This window comes from Mucor velutinosus (genome assembly GCF_035048745.1).
Source record: "Mucor velutinosus strain NIH1002 chromosome Unknown tig00000041, whole genome shotgun sequence".
NCBI lineage: Eukaryota > Fungi > Mucoromycota > Mucoromycetes > Mucorales > Mucoraceae > Mucor > Mucor velutinosus.
In genome coordinates, this window is record NW_027041905.1 from 402,117 (window position 1) to 425,672 (window position 23,556).

A 23,556-nucleotide genomic window follows, 5' to 3' on the forward strand; every position below is an offset into this window, starting at 1 on the left:
TATCCATGCCTATATAATGGCCTTTCATATGTAAATGCTTGTCCATTTCATCGAGAGTCGTTTTTAAGAAACTGATGTAGTGGCCTGTGGCAGTTCCTGAACTTTAATATCCATCTTCTTATTAGGTCTAGGTTTTTTCACGCCAACTGCAATCAAACCTGAAGCGGAGATAATGCCCAATATAGACGTTGTATTTGCTCTTGTAGTGAGTCTGGTAACAATGGCACGAGAACCTTTTTTGGACCAAGCTCGTGAGCGTTTCATATTAATATCAAACGCAGACTCGTCAAGAAACACAATCTTTGCTGTATTGTTTCTCTCAATAGAATGAAAATCTGTTTTCTTCAACGAAAGGTTACATTCGCTTCTTATAAAGTTATAGACAGTGCTGTGCGAGACTTTAAGATCATGAAATTGCGTCGATAAATGCTCAGTCATTTCAGCAACAGTAGCAGAGGGATTAGCATCAATGAAATTGATAACAGTCGTTTTATGCTCTTCGGTTAAGATGCATTCATGGCCTACTTTTATACAACTTTCAAAAATACTATCAGGACACACATTATACTAGTTAACCCATCTCTGCGCTGACGTCAATTTTGATTGCCTTGGGATATCGTTGTTCATTGGCCAGCAACATCGATTTTGATTGACTGAGACGTTGCTTGTTAGAAGCATTGTACAAATCACAACCACCCAGCTCATAATTTACCATAAGACGCCGTCTACATATTGTGGAATCGTGGTTTGTCTGCATGTCTTGACATGGTTCTTATCTTGACAACAGTCCGTGCTGTTCAAGACATCGACCCACAATCTCGACGCTGTCAAGAAGAAATGATCTAATTCAGCCTCGAAGTTTATCGCTCTTCGTTCAAAGAATACACCAAGTATAATGTAAACTATCATGCTACTGATTTTCTGATTTACAATCAATTTTTTAAACCTCCATGTAATTCTGAAAAAAAAAGCGCAAAGACCATGGCAAAAGTAGAAGCGAGCACTAGCATACAAATCAAATTTATAGACAACTGAACACATTCTTTTTTATTGTGCAATATTTGGTATCTGTTGTTGTTGGCGCTGTTCTACAAGTTCCACACTGTGTTGTTGGTGGCTGTAGTCTTGACCTTCATTCTCATCACTGTTGTTATCCTCTTCATCGCTCAGTCCCTCCGTTTGCTCAAAGTAAGTTTCCCAAAGCGCAATTATCTGCTTTTGATGTTCAATCATACTACGAAGAAATTGCTCTACGCTATCTCGAAAATCGTCCACCTTTTCCTTATCAAAGCGATCCAATTCATTCTTGATCAGTTTCGATATGTCTTGGAAATCTTGCTGTAACTCTTCGACCTTGTCTTTCATCTCGTTTAGCTCTTGCTGTAAACTCACCAACTTTTCTGGCTTGCGTTGTTGCTTCAACTTTTCCATGATGGCCGCTTTCTTTTGGTATTCTGACTCGGCTTGTTGGTAAGTTTGGTAAGCTTTGATTCTAGCATTGAAAGCAATCTGAAATGATACCCTGATGAGTTTCTTCCATGTATAGGATGATTGTACTCAAACACACTCACTCGAATGGATCCAATGATGCGGATGTACTCGTCAATGGTATTCTCCAGTGTGATAATGTCGTATTGTGCTTGTTGTTCATGCAAATCTTTCATCTTCTTTTGAATTTCGCCCAGTACCATTAAATGCGTTGATAAATTTCGATTCAATTCAGCAGATGCTAAAGGAAACATGCTCTCACCAAAATCTGAAGTAGCAGTTCCTAGCTCTAACCCCACAGCAAAATCAACATCCATATTACATCCCATTGTGATTCGTGTATACCTTTTCTTTGCTTCACCACCCCTTCGACGCTCTTCAATAAGCCCTTTAATTGTGATTCCAAAGCATCCAGCTGATTCTTTTTCGAATCAAACCATTCATCTACCTCCACAAATTTCGTAAAGGGACTTGTTGCTGCATTTGATATTGTTTCTCCAAACGAGCGCATAAAGCTCATTTTCGAATTTTCCGGTTCAGCTCTTCGTTGTCGTTTCTATAGCCACCCAATGTCAGTCCGTTGCCATCACCAGTTGATTGCCTCTTAGTCATACCTCCACATTGAAAGACTCACTCTCCAAGAACACCTTTAAATCAGGATCTCCGTACAACATGGGATGCGCTACAATCTTTTGCAAACAGCGCTCTAATGCCACTCGTCTCGATTCTACAAAATCGTCTTGAAATCGTCCTTTTTCGTTTCCAAAACAGCAATGTTCATCAGATCATGTCTAGCAGGTTTCAACCGAATGCAGCTTACCTAATGCATGCTTCTCAGGAACAGGTGGTACAATGACACCAGGATTACCAAGTGTAAGTTGATTGTAAAGCCATAAAAAGTCTCTGTAACGTCTAGCTACCACAAACTCTGATGAGCGATATGAGGGAGAATTTGTCTGCTGTGATGTTAATATCCTTGTTTCCGGTAAATAGACTAACTTGAAACCGATACTTACCTTTGTTCTCACTTTGTAGATAATATGGGCATTGATAGCATCACCAACTTTTTGAGGATCCTCGATAGCAACTTGAAAATAAGGTCGAGAACCACTTTTGGGTATCTGTAAGGATTCTGACTGGAAAAATGCGAGTACTTTAGAGATGTATACATGACTCTGAAATATGCTCATACTTGAGTATCTGTCTCTTCCTGATGTGAGGAGGATGTGTATTCTGAATGCGGCTCCTCTTGCGGATGATGTTTGATTTCGTACTCTTGCTCGTCTTGTTGCTCTGATACATTTTGTGTTGAGCCGTCTAAATCGATAGAATCCAGCTGTTTGTTTAGGTTGGATATAGGTGATTCTACAACCTCGTCATTATTTAAAACTGGGTCGAATGAAATAGTTGAAACTTTAGCGGTATCATCTCTTTCGTCTGCAAAAGGATTTGCCTCAAGGATATCTTGACCATAATCTTCTAATGCAGAATGTTGTGAATCAAAGGTTGTGTTCATTTTTTTTTATATAGTCTTTGAAATAAAAGAGAGAAAGAAAAAAAAAAAGAGAGAGAGAGAGAGAGAGAGAGAGAAAGAGACCAGCCCAGATTGCACTTTTTACTCTTCCAAACACACACACACACACACACACAAAATGCTTGTGATTAGTCAATTAAAAAAACAGTCGAAATTTATGCTTCAAGATTTGGTTTTGAAAATGTATGTTATTACTATTGTTTAGGAATGAATTAAGGTATTGGTAAAGATGGGTTCTTTTTTTTTTCGACGGCTCTTTATTCTTCTTCGAGAATCTCGTCTTCCTCAAGGTAATCCTCATCTTCCATGAGCTCATCGTCAGCAGTGGCTTCTTGGTATTGTTGGTATTCAGATACTAAATCGTTCATGTTGGATTCAGCTTCAGTGAATTCCATCTCATCCATGCCCTCGCCAGTGTACCAATGCAAGAAAGCCTTTCTTCTGAACATGGCAGTGAATTGATCATTGACACGCTTAAATAACTCTTGAATGGCGGTACTGTTACCGATGAAGGTACCAGACATCTTGAGACCAACAGGAGGAATATCACAAAGAGAGGTCTTGACACCGTTAGGAATCCATTCAACAAAGTAAGAAGAGTTCTTTTGTTGAACAGCCAACATTTGGTTCTCAACTTCCTTGGTAGACAAGCGACCACGGAAGATGGTAGCAACGGTCAAGTAGCGACCATGGCGAGGATCAGAGGCAGCCATCATGTTACGAGCATCAAACATTTGAGCGGTCAATTCAGGGACACTCAAGTTGCGGTATTGTTGAGAACCGAAAGCAGTGAGAGGAGCAAAGCCTACCATGAAGAAATGAAGACGAGGGAAGGGAACCATGTTGACAAACAACTTGCGCAGATCACTGTTGAGTTGACCAGGGAAACGCAAACTGGTAGAGACACCAGACATGACGGTGGAGACCAATTCGTTAAGTTGACCGTAGCCAGGGTTGTTCAACTTGAGAGTACGGAAACAGATATCATAAAGAGCTTCGTTATCGATACAGAAGGTAGCATCACAGTTCTCAACGAGTTGATGGACAGACAAAACAGCATTGTAAGGCTCGACAACGGTATCAGAGACCTTGGGAGAAGGCACAACAGAGTAAGTACAGAGCATACGATCAGGGTATTCTTCACGAATCTTGGAGAGCAAGAGAGAGCCAAGACCAGAACCAGTACCACCACCAAGGGAGTGGGCTAATTGGAAACCTTGCAAGCAATCCGTGTGTTCAGCTTCCTTGCGAACAACATCCAAAACTTGCTCGACTAATTCAGCACCTTCTGTATAGTAACCTCTGGCCCAAGAGTTACCAGCACCATTTTGGCCAAAGATAAAGTTATCAGGACGGAAAAGCTTGCCATAAGGACTGGAACGAACAGAGTCCATGGTAGCAGGTTCGAGATCAACCAAAACGGAACGAGGGACATATTGACCGCCAGAGCCTTCGTTGTAAAAGACATTGATGCGTTCCAATTGAAGATCATTGTCACCAGCGTAAGTACCGTTGGTGTCAAGACCATGCTCTTGAGAGATGGTTTCCCAGAATTTTTGACCAATTTGGTTACCACATTGACCTATGAGAGTCGATTTAGTTTCATTATTTGTTGCACATGGATTACTCTTGTCTCAAGCTCTTGCTCTCTGTTCAAGGTTTGTTGTTCTGCTTTCTTTTCAACCCAACTCCTCTCCCTCTATCTATCTATCTATCTCTCCCTCCCTCCCCTCGTACAATGGTCCCTTCCCCCCCTCCTTCCCCTGGCGACAGCACGCATGTATCGGCCATGTATATTAGCCCAGTGTTTCCCCTCCTTTGGTAGTCCACTACTTACCAACTTGAACGTGAATAATCTCTCTCATTATTATATCTGTGATTTCGAAAAAAGAAAAGCGGGGTTCTAGGTTAATATTACATGTACTCAAGACACGATGAAATGTTGCTATTTACATTAGTTTCTTGTATTATTAAAAGCGTAAAAAAAAATTAAATCTAAAAAGGTCTACCAAGTAATAAAACAAGAGAAGAGAAAAAAAAAGGGAAAAGAGATAGATTGAAATTAACCTTTTTAACGTGAAAAAAATTAAAATTTACAGGGCACAAAATTTGGTGCACGAGTATAGCTTCCTTTTTATTCATTACTGTAGACAACCAATAGTAAATGAAGTTGGACAGTTTTGTGTGAGTTGACGAGGCAGATCGTGCAACATTATGTACTTGATTCACTAATCATGGAAGCATCCTTTTCCTTCAGGTGAATCAAGGATGTCATACAAGCGTATAAAAGGTCGTGCATGCCTGTAAATCCAAGTCGGTTCATGTAGTTGAGATACTCGGCTCTGTAATTGAGATAGCTTATTGACACTCCTTCGTTCTATATACAACAAGATTAGACACGGTATTAAGGGGGGGGGGGGGGGCGAGTGGTCGGATGGTGCTAATTACCTCTTCTAGTTGTCTCAGGTAGGCGGATGAAATGGGCTGATCGTGAGTAATGCTTGACTCCTCTTCCTTTTCCAGCAGCTAAATAAAGATGCACGTTGAATCAGTCTTTTCATGCACTTGATGTGATATATGACCACTTTACCGTCATGAATCGTTTTGAGAATGCTGCTAGCGACGCGGAGTGTGTGATGGACAGTAATTTGTTAACCTCCATGTCCCTATCCTGGCAAATCTTTTGGAAATCAAGGATGTTTTGTCTAGTGGAGTGTTACAATGAATATCGCAAAACAATCAAAGCGCAATGTCTACTTACTTTGATAACGAAAATGCATTTCCCTCTGACTCCATCTTACTGAGACCCAGATTTCTCCACAGCGAGTTGCACACATCTGTTAAATATGTGTTGAAATGATTCAGATAAGCAGGCGTATGCTTGGACATCCAGTCTTCAGTCTTGTTGTCGTTTTCTTCGAATGCAAGTTTGTACTGATACAATATACCACACACTCTGCTTACAGGCATTGCAGATGAGGAATAAAAGTTACGATGCACAAATGTGGCTGCGGGTATGATGATATCTGGTATATCGTCTTGTACAGAGATGGTAGATACCAGCTCAAAAAAGGTAAGTCCAGCATGTTGCAGTAATGGGTGATCATCCTCTGCCAGTAATCCCATCACAATCATGCGGTCAATGTGCTCGATAAGCTTTTGGATCGTAGAAAAATAGTGCACATCAAAAGATAAAACACCAAAAGCAGTTGTGCTACGGCAAGCGAACTAGGGTGAGGTTACAATCTAACCTTGATTTGCTGCAACTTACATATCATCCACATCGGTGTCTCCCTTTTTGCTCAGTTGTGTATGGCGATTCCAATCAAGCAGTGCCCAGTTCTGGAGCAGACTTGTATAGCAGAGAATGAGTTTGGCTTTCCAGTGCACATCTGATACCAGAAACAATCGATAGAGACGCATCAGCACCGATTTGTAAAAGTCCTTGTAGTCGGCTGGCTTAGTGTATGTGATCAGCTCGAATATCTCGTCTTCAAATTCGAACCCATTCCAGGTTTTCAGGTACTCGAACAAAAAGTATTCTATGACGGGCAGCTGCGACTACATTGTGGCCGACATCAGTCAGTAAGCGTGCGATCAAAGAAGGCCAATGACATGTTACCTTTGTAAAGCGAGTAAATCTAACCAATGACTTCAACATGTCATGCAATTCTGATTTCATGACATCCTCTTCATTGCCCCACCGAGACAAATCCATAATCTTTTGCACAATCCAGTAACTGAGTCTTTCAATCACAACACTGTCTCGTTTACATAGCAGAAGGTGTTGCAGTTTGCGGTTCTGTAATACGACACTCAACTGTTCTGCAAGATCTAAATTTTCGACATTATTGGCAATGCGAGTGATATCGATGGCATCCAATTCACGTAAGGGTTCCTATGCTATAATGAGCATCCATGAACAGATGGATTAGGTGCATCTATGACTTTACCCCTGAAACATCTGTGAATTTCAACCTTTTGGCTTTCGTTTTGGTAGGCAGCTGGAATTCAGCTTTTCGTAAATCAAGAGAGAAATCCGCATTGTTTTGCCATAGAGCCCTGATATTTGTCAATTGATGTTTCATTTCAGGGTAAGGTGTCTGATTTGAAGAAAGAAAAAAAAATAAGAATTACTGTCCACAACTGCAATTGATCTACCCAACAGCTTTTTTTTTTTTTTTTTTTTTTTTTTTTTTTACCTCAAAGACAAAGGCGTTTACCAGTCGAACATTGTGAGGCACAATAACTGTAAAATCGTACGTTTGATAAACCAGCATCAAACCAATCAATTCTGCATTATCTCGTTCACTTTCAATCAACTCGTTCAATCGTCTAATTCTATGAGGTACGACATGCTCTCTTTTGGTGATGAAATAGAGTAAATGACAGGCAGCCGCTCTATAAGCACTGGATCAGCGATTTTGGCTCTGTGCTCTTGATCCCTACTCACCTGGTGGATTCATGGTATAAACTGTAAAACAGCACATTATACAGCTTTCTAATCTTGTCTTTTGTGCTAATGGCATCATACACAGAGATTGCCCAGTTCAGCAGATCAGCCTACAACACATGGATCAATGCCCATCAGACGAAATAGCTGCTGCTGCTGTATACCTACAGTATATCTTGGATTCTTGTCTTTGCGGTTGATGCAAGCAATGATACGCACAACATAGTCTTCGGAAATGTTTTTTCTAGGCAGTAAGCATTGTAGTAGCACCAACTGTTCGCCATGTGCTATTATATGTCAATACACATATCCTACTCGCTGGTTTTGAGATGGCTTACTCAGTTTATGCTGCATTGCAACCTCAAAGATTGTATTGAATAACGGTGGCAGCAACCCAAACTTCTTGATGACGGGAAGGATCTTTTTCATTTCTTGTACTTTTCGCTTGATAAAGGTCTTGGGTTTGTCTAGTGCAATGAATGAATACACATATACAAGCTGCCTTGATTGCCTCGTAGCCTTACCCGGTGTAAATCCAAAAAATATCCTTTGCAGCAGCTCATCGACGTTTGTAGTATCTATTCCCTCCAAGACGGTTTCTTCTGCTGTCTTTTGAAAGTCGTCGTCCTGCTCTTCATCCTCATGCTCCATATTCATGGAGGCATGGTTGCTATGTACATCTTCCATATCTAGACCGAAATCAACATCTTGTTCTTTAATCACTGTACAAAGAGCAAACGTTTACCTTCACTATATACACTGGCAGAGCTCATTTTTTTTTGATTTGGAAGTATTTAAAAAAAAAGAGTTGGACAAGAGGAAAAAGGTGCACAAGAAAAACTTTGAAGATATCCCTGGATTTCAATATGCGACATTCAAACATTGTCAAATTGTTTTCTCATCTGCGCACAAAGAGCTTAATGCATGCTGAATCTTATCTAGAGAATGGACAAACTTCAATTGTGCCTTTGTGAAGCCAAGAAGGTGGATTTCACATGATGAAACTGCCGCAATTGCATTCATATCATCTTCTCTATATGCTGCTGCAATTTGAGCAAATCAATCAACTCCAAGTCCGTAGCTTCACTGTTTGCTCCCATTGGCTGATCCTGATTATATTTAAAATGAACTGAATGAGCTCCGTTTTCCTTTCCTTTCTTTCAACAAAACGCGTTTATACAGAGATGGCCTTTTTTCGTCTTTCAACACTAGTCCTACTTGTTGCTTACTTGGCTGGGACACAAGCATTATATTTCTATCTGGAAGGTTCCGAGAAAAAATGTTTTATTGAAGATTTACCAAAGGAAACCATGGTCATTGGTAAAGCAATGTGTGTACAGATGGACTCGACTACCTCGTATTCAACAGCACTTGATAGGTATCTACAAGTCTGAGCAGTTTTCTGCTGCTCAAAACCAATGGATTGAGAACGAGGATTTAAAGATTGAAATCACTGTCGAGGTAAATACCATCATAGCATGGTGTACACAGTAAGGGAGATGTTTGGACTGACGATGAATAATGTGGATTTCAGGAACTCCCTCAGGGTCATAAAATTGTTGATACCAAGAGTAAATCATCTGGTCGCTTTACATTCACTTCTACTGAATCCGGAGATCATGCTATTTGTCTTTCTGCTTCCTCCAACTCTTGGTTTGATAGCTCAAAAACTGTAAGAACAGACATCGATACAACATCAAACAAGTGGAAACATTGACGCACACATTTTATGCCTGTAGAAAATCACACTTGATATGGATTTCGATGACCCAACTGATCACCACGATCACAACGCTGAAGGTGTTTCTGGTAGGTGGATAATTGGGAGGTGGGGGAGTTTATGAAAATAGCGAGATATCAACCAAAATGGCTTTTTGTAGACTTGGTAAAGAGAGTCCATGAATTGAACGAACGTGTTGAAGATATCCAAATTGAACAAAATGCTCAACGTGTAAGTTGTTGACCTAAAATGTGAAAAAGACGGGGATGATTGAGCGTTATTTTATAACAGGAACGAGAGAAGGATTTCCGTGATCAATCTGAACTCACAAACTCTCGTGTTGTTTGGTGGACAATTGCTCAGCTCATTGTGCTTGGTGTTGTTTGCTTCTGGCAAATGCATTACTTTAAGAATTTCTTCATGGCAAAAAAGCTTGTATAAACTATAAATAAAAATTAGCTTGCCACACATGAATGAAACATCTACATGTTAGCCTTTGTGCTCGTTCATTTGACAAGCTCGGCCATTTTAGAGTGAGTGAGTTATCATGCCCTCAGGGATCAAGATTGTTCCATGCTCCACTGTGTGGACGGGTTGCAAAATAAGTTTATGTTCCATCATCATGCTACTTCTTAGCAGTTTACCACGCTGTACATTTCAAGTGTCATCTGCCATTTCGCATATTGTATTTGAAGCCGCATTTTGCAACAATTAGATTCTTTGCACACAACAACGCATGATAATTCCGAGACAGTAGCCAAGTAATGCTACAGTATATTTTGGTTTGCAATTCGTTTTCTATGAGCTGTCAAAAAGCATCAACTATTACCTGGATAATGAGAATGACGTGTATTGATATTATCAGCATCCACCACCACCAATATCGATCCATTCTCCGCTCAGCCTTCAGGTCCTGATTTGTTGATTTCAGAGCTTTTTGGTTCCACTTCGACCTATCTTGCCACATTCGACTATGTAAATTGTCACCATCATCTTTGGCTTCCTAATACTGGCCCCTGGTGGTAGGGCGAAGTGGTAAAACTCCCGTATGCCAACGGGAGGATCCCGGTTCAAATCCTGGTGGACGCAAGTTGTTTGATTTTTTGACGTAGTACTGATGTCCTCGTTTGGTGTTTTTGTACTCTTATCCATGATCTATATTTTGACGATTTCCGCAAGACTGTACTGGCTCTAGGAGTCGCACCTTATTAGTAGTAGATTTCTTTCCCAACTTAGTTCAAAATATCTTATTCCCCTTCTTTGCAGACATTGGGTCCACCAACAGTCTTTTCTTTCCCTCAGCATGACATTTTAAGGACTTTAAATAAAACCTGGAGCTCGACTCCCCTACAAAAAAAAAAAAATGGCTTCCTAATACTTTCTTGGAGTACTTTTCAAGACGCATTCAATGGCGCTAATCTTAAAGGATGTTTTGAATAAACTTACTGAGCAAAGTTGGAAAACATGAAATCAGGTTTCTGGTGAAAATATCGAGATTTTACATACAAATGCCTCATAAACAAAGGTTCAGGGGTTGCGTTGGATCGAGAGAAATGTTTTGATTTAATACATGCTATAGTAAAAGTCTTTGTTTTTGGTGTCAAAAACGCGATTGTTTGATTTTCGATGAAAATCATGAGGTATCCCTCATGGTTCTGGGGGCCGATTTTTGGTGATCCCAAAAAAGTTGAGTAAAGGTGCCAGTAAGCAACTCCCAGATGGCAGAAATTATTTGGTGCTATTGTGCAAGTCTAAAACAGCTTTTAACACGAGAAAACACGGTTCAAATATGTCCAAGTTACGCTGTACTTTGCATAATTTTGAGAAGAAAGAGGCAATACAAGTATGAGAGCTACGTGCAGATGAATTGTTCCCATCGATACAGATGTTGAGCATTATAGAGGAGACAGGTTCAGAATTACAGATTAATTTGAGTAGGTTCTCATGTAATTGTTAGGGGGCCAAAGTGAGAAATGTCAGTATATACTAGGACAAATTGCTTAAAAGAAATTGCTCTTCAGCGTAGACTGCACCTTTATGAAAAAGCACGCTGAACTTTCGCTAAAACCCACCTACTGATCGAATGCTGCTCGGAAGCTAACGAAGGAAGCAATACTGTTAAGCTGATTACAGCAAATCCGCTATAATATGCTGAGTGTGATAGCCTATGCGTGTTTGCTTTGAGCGCCTTCACTACTGCTAGTAATCTGTTTGACTTTTTTTTCCAAGACCTAGCCACAGGATAAACCTTTGCCATCATCGGCATTTCTTCAATGCCTTGATGGAATGATTGGACTACAAGACAAGTCCGAAGATGATGCTGCTTGTGGCAAAAAAAAAACGTGCACTGTATTATCTCTTTATCTCTTTTTTCTCAAGCCCTTCTCTACATGAAAATGCGTAATCCACTTAAACCGAAAAACAAAGCAAGACGCTTTGCTGAATTGCAAGAAGATCAAGGCTTTTCTGCTGCTCAATTTGAATCACCCGAGACACCTAGTATGTTCATTTCAGACGTATACAACTTGATTATTAAATACCATACAATAGTTCCATGGAATGCTATAGGGCTAGCTGCATTACTGTTCACAGTAGGTGGTATTTTGTTAGCGTTGGGTATTCTGGTCAAAATTGGTACCATCACATCAGATGTATGTACAAATTTCAGGATGATAGTAAGATTTTGAATATCTGATCAAGTCATGGATAGGTATGGCTGGCAAGAGGAACAGCATTTATTGTTCTTGGTAGTATCATGTTTATCCCAGGTGGGTTGGAGTGCAGTCTGAATAGTCTCATTCCAGTAGCTAATCATTTTCTCTGTCAACTCTAGGTGCTTATCATTTGTACATTGCGTATTATGCATACTACAAATATCCTGGATACGATTTCTCGCTTATACCCGACTGGGACTAATCACATAGCTTGTCTGTAGTGCAACACATTGTACATGTATATATTTATAAAAGACTTACGTTCGAAATGAACATTGTTGATTTATTTACAATTTATGAGAGGGAAAGAAGACTGTATGAAAAGAACCAGCTATATGTGAAGGAAATGAGAGGATGGCATTTGCATAAATTGGAATAACCAGACACCTTTGAATGTTTATTCGAACCCCTTCTTGGCTTCAGCAGCCTTGGCTTGCTTCTTAAGCTTGTGCTGTTGCTGCTCCAACTTCTTTTCAGCCTTGGTCTTGGGTCTGTGCTTGTCCTCCCTCTCGGTAACCTCCTTGTGATGGCTTGCGTGGCTTTTTTTACCCATGATTGTTGATGTGCTTGATTGTTATAAGATATTGTTGCTTGAAATGCACAAATATTACCTTCTTTTATAGTTGTATCTCAAGAGATTAATCAAGGGTATTTGTTAGATAGCTGAAAATAGTTTATTCCACAACCATGAATTCAGCGTTCTAATAGTTTATGCATGGCTAGCCTTTAAGCTACTCTGCAAATCATGCTATTTTATATTGCCGGTGTCGGCCGGTTTCAGTAGCATCAACATAAGGGGCAATTTGTTAAAAAGTCTCGTGCTTTTTGCAGGACATCAAACAAAGCCTAGTCGTAAGGTTATGGTAAGAATCACATTTAATATTAAAGAAAAAGATGCGTATTATCTATAGAATCAAGTATGTATAATTTTGTTTAGGAAAAAAAGGGCATAAATGTGTGGCTGTATATATATATATATATATATATATACATATATATAATCTGAGTGGAAGTTTAGATGGAAAAAAAATGCTGAAATTAATCGAGGGCCTATATATTGACTTGTAGTTGATGATGATGAATAGTTTGAGTTGTTCAGGTAAGGTGGTGTTGCTTTGTGGCGGTAATGTGGTAATAATAGTAATTAAATAAATGATTGTTTGTTTTTTTTTTCTCAAGACATGTCTGTCATCGACTGCAGATGACCCTCTTCGTAAAGCCCTTGAATGAATGATCGAATAAACGGCATGTAATCATGCTTCCGTTTTAGGTGATTTATCTGCACACACTTTCAGTTTAGCTCAAGCTGTAGCCTTATCCGTTATTCCATGCAATTACCTCGTCTATCTCTTGTTTTTCTGATTCCAAACCAAGACTTTCAAAGAGCCTCAAAGCATCGTCTTGTATGTGTAACCATGTATCCATCACATCTTGCCTTTTCTCTGTCGCGTTTTGTTTCAAAAATGAATGGATCATGTCTTGGTCTTGCAATGGTAGTTGCTCAAAAGATTTACAGTAACCAAGTAGTTGATTGAATGCTATTTTTCCGCGTTTGTTTCTGTCATTGTGTGTCATTGTGTGTTTGTATTCTTCTTCCCATTGAGGGATATTCATGCTAACCCTCCATTCTGGCTCTTGTGTGTCAAGGAAATATTCAATTTCGCGTTTAACGTATAGTTTTTCAATCAATTTTCGTTGATATACTAGTTTCCTGTCCTCTATCACAGCCCATAATGTCACTTTGATATTCTGCCGTTGGTACCTGTCAAATAGAGCACGGTGAATAACATGTAGCCAAGCAAAATACAGCAAGGAAATAACAAATTCACCTTACATTTCACATCGCTTTGCTATTTCATAATGTGCTACATCAAGCCAGTTGTTATCATTGCAAGCACCTATTGTTTAATCACTCATTAGGACACATGATGCAATATAAGCATGTGCATCTGTTTGTTTTACCTAGTTTTAAAGGACCCCTTTTTAATCCATCTAATTCCCATACATGTCCATCAGATTTTATATACGAAATCGAATGATAGATTTCGCCAGTCGATTCACTATTTGACGTACGGCTATACTTGTACAAATGAATAAAGTGCATACGCATAAAACATGTAGCCTTACCCTGAGAGACTGTTGTGAGCTTGTCTAAATACATGGCTGTTGGTTAAAGTCAAGCCTTTCAGCTGGTATCGTGTTAGATCTGTATCTTCCAAGTCAAGCCTTTTCATTCAAGGTTACCATGGACGTAAAGTCGTTTGTAAATTGCTTAAAATGGTGTAGCTCTCTTCCAATGTTGATGGTGCCGCTGTTGTTCAAGAGAACGTTTAATAGAGCATGCATGGCATAGGCATCGTGGACCACCTAGTTGAATAGTCGTGAGTATATCTACAAATGATTGGCGACCGCGATTATTACTTGATTTGAGAAATAGATGTGGTTGTTTGTATTCGTAGTTGAATCATCTTTGGATATAAATGACTCCAACTTGTGCTTGATGATGATGATGAGCCCATGAATAGGCCTATGATCCACTGCATGTTTATATTTGTTTTTTCATGCAAATTGGCAGCAGTTGCTTACCTTAAATTGCGAATAGCTTCTTTGTCAAGTAGTTTAATCTGCTTCACTTGCACTGATTCAGCACCTATTTCAGCGCATAATTTGGTGAAGGTGCCTACTGGGTGATTTAATGCCTAAACAAAAGGTGGATGTTGGCTCATGTTGGTTTGTGTACCTGGATCTGGTTCCAAAAGATTCCAAGAGTTACTCCTGGGCGGAGGAGACTCTTTGGTCATAGTAAATATATAAAGGGGAAAAGAAGGAAGAGAGTGAGAAAAAATAAAGAAAACGAAAGAAAGAGAGAAAGAGAAAAATAGCGAAAAAAAATAAGGCTTGATGCTGCATGAGCAATATGCTTCCCTCTTGTTCTTTTTTTTCTCCTCCAGTAACCCCTTCCTGGACCTCCCCTACTCTCCTCTGTATAGTCCCCTCTTCTCTCTCACGAATTTATACATATGATATTAATTTGCTTAATGTAGACATCACTCAAGTACAAACAGACGATTGCCTAGTTGATGACGCATGATAGCATATAGTGTGATAGACATGCACACGCTAAGCACACAGAGACGCCCATTATTTCCAATATATACGCTGTTAATCAATCCGTGCTATATAATATCACTACCAGTATTACAAATCTAACCCCTCTCCCTTGCTTGGTGGATCTTTCCATCTATCCTTCTTCTGAGTGTACACATGCGAACGTTTCAAATCGAAAGGGAGAAGAAGAAGAGCATAGGATCCCCTTTTAACACTTGCAACTATAGTTGAAGATACTGGGACATGACATGATCACATGAAAATGAAGGTTACAGATACATGCTGATCCATCAGGTCAAACTAAACAAGTTTTTTTTTTTTTTTTTTTTTTTAGCTGTAAATTAATGTTTCACTGATGCCTCGAAACAAGAGATCAACATTGCCGGTCAAATTTAAGCTCCGCATTACGATAGCACCCCTTCCAGGCACTTCCGTATGACAATTATCAAATATAGATCCTTTTAATTGTTTATCGCTCCTCGTATTTCCACTGAAAGGCCTTCTACGAAGGACTTGAACAGCTTTATTCATGTAAATGCTTCAACAGGGATATATTGGACTGATGTATGTGGCACGTGTAGGCCCAATGCTACCAAGAAAATGACGCTACTGCTTGAGCATGTATTGCAATAACGACAGGCATTGAAACAGCCAAACTTAATGCATATATGTAATGACATGTGTGCCCATCAAGACAATTGCTCTCGTTCTCGGCTGATACCCTATACCATCGAGCTATCATCTGCCTTTGTATTGAGCTACTGTGGCTGAGCTTTATCATGCCACTACCATGTTCATCCATTGCAATCGCTGTAGTACAAAGAGAACCAGATTGTTGGATTCAACTAGAAAACAGGGAAAAGTTTAATTAAAATTAGGTTTGTTTTTAAATAATAAACGCACGTATAATGTATTCCTTGGCCCCTTTGAAAAAGTTTCCAGTCTTTTGTTTTCTTTGATCTGCCCAATGCGATAGATAAACCACTCCTTTTTGTAGGTACTTGTGTTTGATTACATGGCATAAATGTAATTCAAATACATATTCAGGTCATGCTTTTTACAATGCACGACTCTCAACGTACATTTGTTATACTAAACGTTACTTTGGCTCTGATGATATATCAATAGCTATGAAAAGTAGTTTTGAACAAGAGGGTTTTTAGGTGCCATCCCGGTTGGAGAAGAAAAAAAAAGAAACTCGTTTTCTTTCTCTATCTATTATTACTTGATAATGCCTCCCTATTTCTTGTTGAATGACAGCAATGCTGTTAAACGGGTAATTTTAGAACAAGCCGAGCAGATCAAGTGCCTAAAACGTCAACTGGAAGAGTACAAACGAGCTGCTTCGGCCGAAACCACTTCAGTCAGTCCTTCTTTAGTTTATAACGCGCCTGCAACTCCAACACCTTCAACATCAATCGTCTCGATTACAAGCGGCTCTCTTGTCAAGGTTGAATTTCCATCAGCCTCATCATATACACCTGAGAGCGTAGTACTCCCGCTCCAAAAAACAGTTCTCCCACCTCCTAAAAAGGCTTTCAAGTTGAGTCAACTCCCATCAAAGCAAACATTCAAGAAAAGAATCAAGGCAGCCATTGAATTAGATGGATATAGTCAAGAAGTCCATTTCCAGCATTTAATCTATCAAGACTCCACCTTGCCATCACACACCAGAAACGCTCGCTGGAACTTTGCATTCCGATTCTGTTCCTTCTTTGTGTTCTCTGGTAGAAAGATCTTTGTAAACACATTGATTCATGGAAACAAACAAGGCAACAAGAGAACATCCATTGATTCATTTCCTGGTCTACATGCATTCTTGAAATTGAAAAGAATTAATCACACACTCTTGGAGAAGCCGCTTTCTGACGAGACGGTAGCTCATTTTACCAAGTCAAAGCATCAATTGGAGATTGTAAAGTTCTTGTACGCCTTTTGCTCGCTTCTCTATGTCTTCTTGCCTCAGGAAAAAAGAGTCTTTAAGGTAAAAAGTAATATCAATGAATTTCACCTTTCAGCCAATGTCGAAACATCTGACCCACAAGTCAAGGAGGAGAAGGAGGACAAAGAAATCAAAGAGGAGGCGAATTCTAATTCAGAGTTTATGAGAAGTGGTTCAAAGGCTGAAGATAATGATTGAATTGAGTACAACGAGATTGTAAGACAGTGTATAGCTTTTTTTTTATGATAATAAAAGAAGAGATTTTGCGTTGATCACATTAATACAAGTACGATACATCATTAAATTGATGAATTATTTGATAACTGGATACACATATTCTTGGAGGAGCAACAGAAGACTATGGTGTTATTATTCCTAGCCTTATGATGGTTCAATATGTCTGTGGGTTAAGAGTGAACATTATGATTTGAATGATTTGCTTTTGATTTGAAAAATGATAAAGCAGTACAATTGATAGTCAATTCGAGCAATGTAGTCTAGATGTTTATGTAACTGTGGCTGGTCAGCTTTGAGTTGCTACTCTCAATATCCACGTAAAACAAGGCAATGCCAGGGTTGAAGCTGCATATGATAAAGGGACTAGTCTTTAAAATTGGGTAGTCATCAGTGAGAAATCTACTGATTTGAATCATAGAAATTCCCGTTCCTGATTGGAACTGGATATCGAACAAGCGATTGAAACTTGAGCATCTAATCAGTGATTTGGGTGATATAGAGCCCTTATTGTAGATTTTTTCACTTGAGTCAGCAAATCATTGTAATTCATGCTAAATGTACCACGCTTAGAGCAGTTCAGTGTAGGAGCACCAATCTGTCCGACTTCTTGCAAATGTCCATCTCGATGCAATGCCAACAACTCGGCGTAAGAGTTCATTCTACAAAAAGTTATCAAAATAGAGCTCTTCCACTGAACCTGCATTGCTTGCATTGGACTGCAATGTTCTGACTAAAAAAGGCGCGTTGTCTACATTATTAACGCTATTTACTTTCAGATAAAAACTTTCACTAGCAATTTGACTACATGTTTAACAGTTTCATTACAGTCGCAACAGCGCTGATTTCCCGTCTTTCAATGACTGAATGATTTGCCTCGAGGTCTCTGTTATCAATGCATCAGTGAAAACTATTCAAATGTGGGCAATCAGCACACAAGCATTACCTTCCACTGCTCAAAAGTTCACAAAATACAGCGTAACTTGGACACACTTGAACCGTGTTTTCTCGCGTTAAAAGCTGTTTTAGACTTGCACAATAGCACCAAATAATTTCTGCCATCTGGGAATTGCTTACTGGCACTTTTACTCGACTTTTTTGGGATCACCAAAAATCGGCCCCCAGAACCATGAGGGATACCTCATAATTTTCATCGAAAATCAAACAATCGCGTTTTTGACACCAAAAACAAAGACTTTTACTATAGCATGTATTAAATCAAAACATTTCTCTCGATCCAACGCAACCCCTGAACCTTTGTTTATGAGGCATTTGTATGTAAAATCTCGATATTTTCGCCAGAAACCTGATTTCATGTTTTCCAACTTTGCTCAATAAGTTTATTCAAAACATCCTTTAAGATTAGCGCCATTGAATGCGTCTTGAAAAGTACTCCAAGAAAGTATTAGGAAGCCAAAGATGATGGTGACAATTTACATAGTCGAATGTGGCAAGATAGGTCGAAGTGGAACCAAAAAGCTCTGAAATCAACAAATCAGGACCTGAAGGCTGAGCGGAGAATGGATCGATATTGGTGGTGGTGGATGCTGATAATATCAATACACGTCATTCTCATTATCCAGGTAATAATTGATGCTTTTTGACAGCTCATAGAAAAAGGGATTGCATACTAAATAGCAATATTGCACAGCTCCAGTACTCTTATTTTCACGTTTTTGTGCAGTTTTCTATCAGCCTGCTAGACTTAATACCGAGGTATTTACAAGCTCTGGTTCACATTGCAGATCAACTGAGCTAATCATGCAACATGTATCCAGAATTTTTATCTTTGTAGGGTAAGCCCAACAATCAGTTTCGACTCTGCTGGCACATGATAACAAAAGAGCGTATTTGGCTGAATCCACGGAAAGAAAAGCGCTTAATGCTGTTTGAAAGCCAGTTGTAGGGCATGTAAGTCGCCTTATCATTTATCCCCTTGCATTGGAACATGGTATCTGTTATACGAGCGTACACAACATTACATTCATTTGCAATGTAGCACGCCATTCAATTACCATCACATGAATGCCAACATCTGATAGTAGTGCTATGCGAAATCTACCGCAATGCGACAATGTAAATCATTTTGAAATATGGAACAGACATATGTGTATGTACAAAGGGGTCATTCATTGCTATTTATGGAGGCATTGCTGAATGGCTTTTCATGTTCTGGGTCAAGGAAACGCTCTACTACCCCTTTCCTATTATCGGCACTGAAGAAAGAAGACCCTTGACAAAAACGGCATTTTCACGAACAATAGTAACAAACCTAAACTATAATAGTTGATCAATTGGTGCTGTTTGTTGGTTAGCCTTTTCTGCATTTGGAGTAAAGACCAAATGCTATGGAAGCATATTTAAGCATTGAATTAATTAGTTTTTCCCGGATTCAAGATGTCCAAGGGCATGGCTGATAATAGGATCCATGTAATAATCTTTGGCCGAGAATATAATGCAAACACCTCATTACAACCCAAATGATGCCAAAATTCACTGGCAGTTGACATGTCTAAAGCAGAGAATGATGAAAGATACCAATGAAAGAAGCATTGACACTACACTTTTGCTTATTCCATTTTGCTCACCGGTAGCATGTTTTTCCGATGATCAGCCGGATCTTACTTTTGCCCACATAATCATACCTAAAACGTCCGTGTTTAGTAGTTGAATGATTGATCTGTTGTATATATTCATACCAGTAGCTTTATCTTTTGTACACGACTTCTTTCGCAATAGAGCCTCATATACAAACAATTTGGTCAAAGTCTTGTGCTAGTGATTTATGGTACAACCTTCACCTGTCAACAACGAAATGCGCTTTGACAGGTCGTATCTCGGCGGTTTGAGATACTTTCTATAATAGGCACCTCACACTGGTAGAAAAAAAAAACTGTGTTTCAAACAAATCGATAGCGAAGAACCATCTTGGCCACTAATTTCTGAGTCGATTACGAGATATTCCTTTCCTCTTTTCTTCTCTAATTCACTTGTTAAATAAAATGAATACACAGATTCGTACTAGTCAGCCTGGATCATTTACCCCTTCACCGCTTCAAATGTCAACAAACGATGTAGCAGTGCCTTCACCTCTCAAGCATTCAGCTGCCTCATCTCATCATCGCTCGGCTGACGCCAACGCATATACGCCAGATATACGCTCTAATGACAGTAATTACTCCTCTACAAACAATATGTCTAGTCTGAGCGACAGATTGTGTGAAGTCGACTTTGAGTCACCTGCCAAGATCTTTCAAAACAAACATGCCTTCCATCAATTTGAAAATGTCACTCCAGACATCTCAACGCCTGGCACACCTCCCATTGCGCCTAGTGCACGATTCGGCTATGAATCAGCAGACAACATTGCTTCATCAGGCGCTCATACACCAAGCAGCCAACATTCGCCTTCATCAGCTCACACACCTCGCTCCATGTCTCCAGAGTCCAGTGAAGATGCAACTCACCATAAACATCACCATAAACACCACCACACCAACGCTAAACCCTCTCAGCCGCCTTCCAAACCTGCCACTGAAGCATCCAGTGCAACAGAATACACTTCTTCCTCTACAAGACCCACTTCAGCTCTCGGATCTGCTACCATTTCTCGCACAAACACACCTGCTCAATTTGTGTTTAAAAAGCCAGAATATAATAGCCATTATCATCACACACATTTTCATCATCTAGAAAAGAAGGATACCATATTCCACGATCTGAAGCGAATTTTCAGAAAGAACCAGGATAAAAAGAAGAAGAAACATCTGCTAGATGATGCATCGAGTGTTCGTAGTAGTGGTTCATCTGTTTATAGCAGACAAAGTGATTTATCCTTTGCAAATGAATTCAACAAGAACCTGGAAGGACGATACGGCAAATGGGGTAAGTTGATATGAGCATAAAGGAGATCTCTCGCTAATGGGCTGCATTAGGCGAGTTTGTTGGCAAGGGATCAGGTGGATCTGTCAGAATCATTCGTCGTAACACAGACGGAAAGACATTTGCAGTAAAGGAATTCAGAAAGAGAGCACCTGGTGAGAACGAGAAGGAATACGTAAAGAAGGTGACAGCCGAGTTTTGCATTGGTTCTACACTGCACAATTTCAATGTGATTGAAGCACTGGACATTATTCAAGAAGGGCAATCGTTTTACGAAATCATGGAGTATGCTCCCAACGATCTCTTCAACATTGTCATGAGTGGAAAAATGGCTCCAGATGAAATCTCTTGTTGCTGGCGCCAACTATTGAACGGTGTCAAATATCTGCAATCCATGGGTATAGCGCATCGTGATCTCAAACTGGACAACATGGTATTGGACGAACGAGGTATCGTGAAAATCATCGACTTTGGTTGCGCTACGGTTATCAAGTATCCATTTGAAGACCATGTCCATCTTAGCAAAGGCATTTGCGGTTCTGACCCTTACATTGCGCCTGAACAGTACACACAAAAGGAGTACGATGCTCGCAAAACAGACTTGTGGTCCTGTGGTATCATCTATATCTGTATGACAATTCGACGCTTCCCTTGGAGACTGCCTCGTCCTGAAAAGGATCAATCATACAGCAATTTTGTGCAACCAAATAACAACGGTGCAGAGAAGCTGTTCAAGTTATTACCTCGTTACGCAAGACCTATCATTTCTCGGATTCTACTTCCAGATCCTGAGAAGCGTTGTCTGTTGGAGGATGTGCTAGATGATTCATGGGTGAAGAGTATAGAGACTTGCTCTCCTGAACAGCCAGCTGAAAATCATCCTCACCATCTACTTTTTGAACCCTCGAAGCAAATTATAGAACGTGGCAATATCATTGTTTTACCTGCCCCCAAAAAGGAAGAAGATTCTACTACTAACACGCCTGCTGTCGAAAAAAAGAAAAAGACGCCAGATCACCATAATCGCTCAAAAAAGTAGCTCCGATTCCCCCCCCTCCCTTTCCCATGTATTCATTAACATATACGATTCATTTAATATAGGTCATCTTATTTCTAATAGATTTTCCCAATCCCAACTTATTACTTTCAATTAATAAATTTAATAATATAAATTATATGGATAACGTTTAGAATATAGGTGAAACTTGCCTAATAATAGGATTCAAGATAAGAAAAATCGTCAACTATTTGAGTGCTGGATAGTTTCGTCGACTGTTGCGTTAATTTGATGCCAACAAGTGGACTTGACTTGCATTGTACGCTTATCCAGGGGTTCTTTACATGGAGCATTCAGAATCCGCGCAATGCATTGCACATCAGGTTGTTGTACATTGCTACCTGCCTGTATCATCTATCGTAATTAAGGGAGTACGTGTAGCATGAAATCTGCGAGTGGTAACCATCCTATTAGTGGAAAATTTCGAGTGGACTTGAGAACGTTTTCTCTATGACAACATGTTGATACTCGGAGCAGACATTCATGCATTATGCAATTTTTTAAAAATTTATTGGCCGTGTTACAAAGCATTGAAACATTGATCTCTGAATGACTTTTTGAATATCAGGGCTGAACGAACCATTCAATACTATCTGAAATCTAAATGGCCAGTCGACATTTCAGTTTGATGATGTGCCCTAATTCGACAAACGGACCTCTACAGAAATGATCAAGATACAAGCACTCTTTGGAGGGATATAGGATTATTCAGGGAATGAAAAATAACACTCCCATTACAAAAAAATCTAATTGACATGAGTTGAGAAAAGCAAAGTTCAAGCGTCTGATCCAATACTTGGTAGCATGGATCTATAATATGAGGGTTTGATCGCAGTGAAGCAAAGGTGTAAAACCATAGTGTTCAAGCAGCAAATTTGGGTTTTCATTTCCATTGTTAATAAGCTTGCCAGCAGCATATCGCATCAAAATTTGCATGAATCAGCTTTACCAGAATCAATATGCTTCCTGTTCGAATTAAAAGTTGCACAAGCTACAGAACTGCCTTTCCAGTAAATTGCAGCTACCAAAGATGTGATTTATGCCGTGTAAATAAAAGCCATAAAGCAAAAATACAACCAAATTGGACAGTTTTCAAGCCTTCATATCTTGACATGTAGATCTTTATGAGCCGCCAGAATAACGCCAAATTGTACTTGAGTAGTAGTAACTTCCTGACACCTTTGTTCAACTTTTTGGAAACCCAAAAAAAAATGGCCAAAATTCGACTGAAAACCATGAGGTACCTCTCATGGTTTTCATCGAAAATCAAACGATCGCGTTTTTCACCTTGGAAACGAAGACTTTTACTATGGTATATATTAAATGAGGATGTTTCTCTTCTCAATCCAAAGCAACCTCTGAAACTACTTTTATGAGGCTTTCATATGCAAAATATAGTTATATTCGCTAAAAAAAAACTCATT

The 23,556-nt window shown here is 39.5% G+C and overlaps 9 protein-coding genes across 9 annotated transcripts; 4 read left to right on the forward strand and 5 right to left on the reverse strand.

Moving 5' to 3' along the window:
- Positions 1-63: 63 nt before the first annotated feature.
- ERP1 (emp24p/erv25p- protein) lies at positions 64-909 on the reverse strand (the record flags this gene model as incomplete). The annotated part of the gene is made up of 3 exons (XM_064819707.1): positions 64-524; positions 577-653; positions 713-909. 3 exons carry the CDS (start codon positions 907-909, stop codon positions 64-66), a joined length of 735 nt encoding a protein of 244 aa, XP_064683627.1.
- Positions 910-1,047: 138 nt separating this feature from the next.
- ATC70_000290 (uncharacterized protein) lies at positions 1,048-3,004 on the reverse strand (the record flags this gene model as incomplete). The annotated part of the gene is made up of 7 exons (XM_064819708.1): positions 1,048-1,509; positions 1,572-1,777; positions 1,834-2,044; positions 2,103-2,239; positions 2,309-2,444; positions 2,505-2,624; positions 2,681-3,004. 7 exons carry the CDS (start codon positions 3,002-3,004, stop codon positions 1,048-1,050), a joined length of 1,596 nt encoding a protein of 531 aa, XP_064683628.1.
- Positions 3,005-3,279: 275 nt separating this feature from the next.
- ATC70_000291 (uncharacterized protein) lies at positions 3,280-4,887 on the reverse strand (the record flags this gene model as incomplete). Its single annotated transcript, XM_064819709.1, has 2 exons — positions 3,280-4,604; positions 4,860-4,887. 2 exons carry the CDS (start codon positions 4,885-4,887, stop codon positions 3,280-3,282), a joined length of 1,353 nt encoding a protein of 450 aa, XP_064683629.1.
- A 347-nt stretch (positions 4,888-5,234) lies between these two features.
- Positions 5,235-8,248, reverse strand: ATC70_000292 (uncharacterized protein; the record flags this gene model as incomplete). The annotated part of the gene is made up of 13 exons (XM_064819710.1): positions 5,235-5,399; positions 5,471-5,548; positions 5,613-5,727; positions 5,784-6,236; positions 6,294-6,583; positions 6,645-6,920; positions 6,976-7,125; positions 7,225-7,423; positions 7,476-7,585; positions 7,644-7,762; positions 7,814-7,942; positions 8,000-8,164; positions 8,221-8,248. The coding sequence occupies 13 exons, from the start codon at positions 8,246-8,248 to the stop codon at positions 5,235-5,237; spliced, it is 2,277 nt and encodes a 758-aa protein (XP_064683630.1).
- A 537-nt stretch (positions 8,249-8,785) lies between these two features.
- On the forward strand, positions 8,786-9,636 carry HRK1_1 (serine/threonine protein kinase; the record flags this gene model as incomplete). The annotated part of the gene is made up of 6 exons (XM_064819711.1): positions 8,786-8,795; positions 8,854-8,936; positions 9,010-9,147; positions 9,215-9,284; positions 9,356-9,426; positions 9,487-9,636. The coding sequence occupies 6 exons, from the start codon at positions 8,786-8,788 to the stop codon at positions 9,634-9,636; spliced, it is 522 nt and encodes a 173-aa protein (XP_064683631.1).
- A 1,955-nt stretch (positions 9,637-11,591) lies between these two features.
- ACO1_1 (Aconitate hydratase mitochondrial) lies at positions 11,592-12,111 on the forward strand (the record flags this gene model as incomplete). The annotated part of the gene is made up of 4 exons (XM_064819712.1): positions 11,592-11,694; positions 11,746-11,846; positions 11,906-11,963; positions 12,029-12,111. The coding sequence occupies 4 exons, from the start codon at positions 11,592-11,594 to the stop codon at positions 12,109-12,111; spliced, it is 345 nt and encodes a 114-aa protein (XP_064683632.1).
- Positions 12,112-14,129: 2,018 nt separating this feature from the next.
- Positions 14,130-14,710, reverse strand: CDC54 (MCM DNA helicase complex subunit; the record flags this gene model as incomplete). The annotated part of the gene is made up of 4 exons (XM_064819713.1): positions 14,130-14,276; positions 14,331-14,436; positions 14,496-14,589; positions 14,650-14,710. 4 exons carry the CDS (start codon positions 14,708-14,710, stop codon positions 14,130-14,132), a joined length of 408 nt encoding a protein of 135 aa, XP_064683633.1.
- Positions 14,711-16,248: 1,538 nt separating this feature from the next.
- Positions 16,249-17,157, forward strand: GLN3 (glutamine-repressible protein product regulator; the record flags this gene model as incomplete). Its single annotated transcript, XM_064819714.1, has 1 exon — positions 16,249-17,157. The coding sequence occupies one exon, from the start codon at positions 16,249-16,251 to the stop codon at positions 17,155-17,157; it is 909 nt and encodes a 302-aa protein (XP_064683634.1).
- Positions 17,158-20,195: 3,038 nt separating this feature from the next.
- Positions 20,196-22,114, forward strand: ATC70_000297 (uncharacterized protein; the record flags this gene model as incomplete). Its single annotated transcript, XM_064819715.1, has 2 exons — positions 20,196-21,078; positions 21,129-22,114. The coding sequence occupies 2 exons, from the start codon at positions 20,196-20,198 to the stop codon at positions 22,112-22,114; spliced, it is 1,869 nt and encodes a 622-aa protein (XP_064683635.1).
- Positions 22,115-23,556: the final 1,442 nt, after the last annotated feature.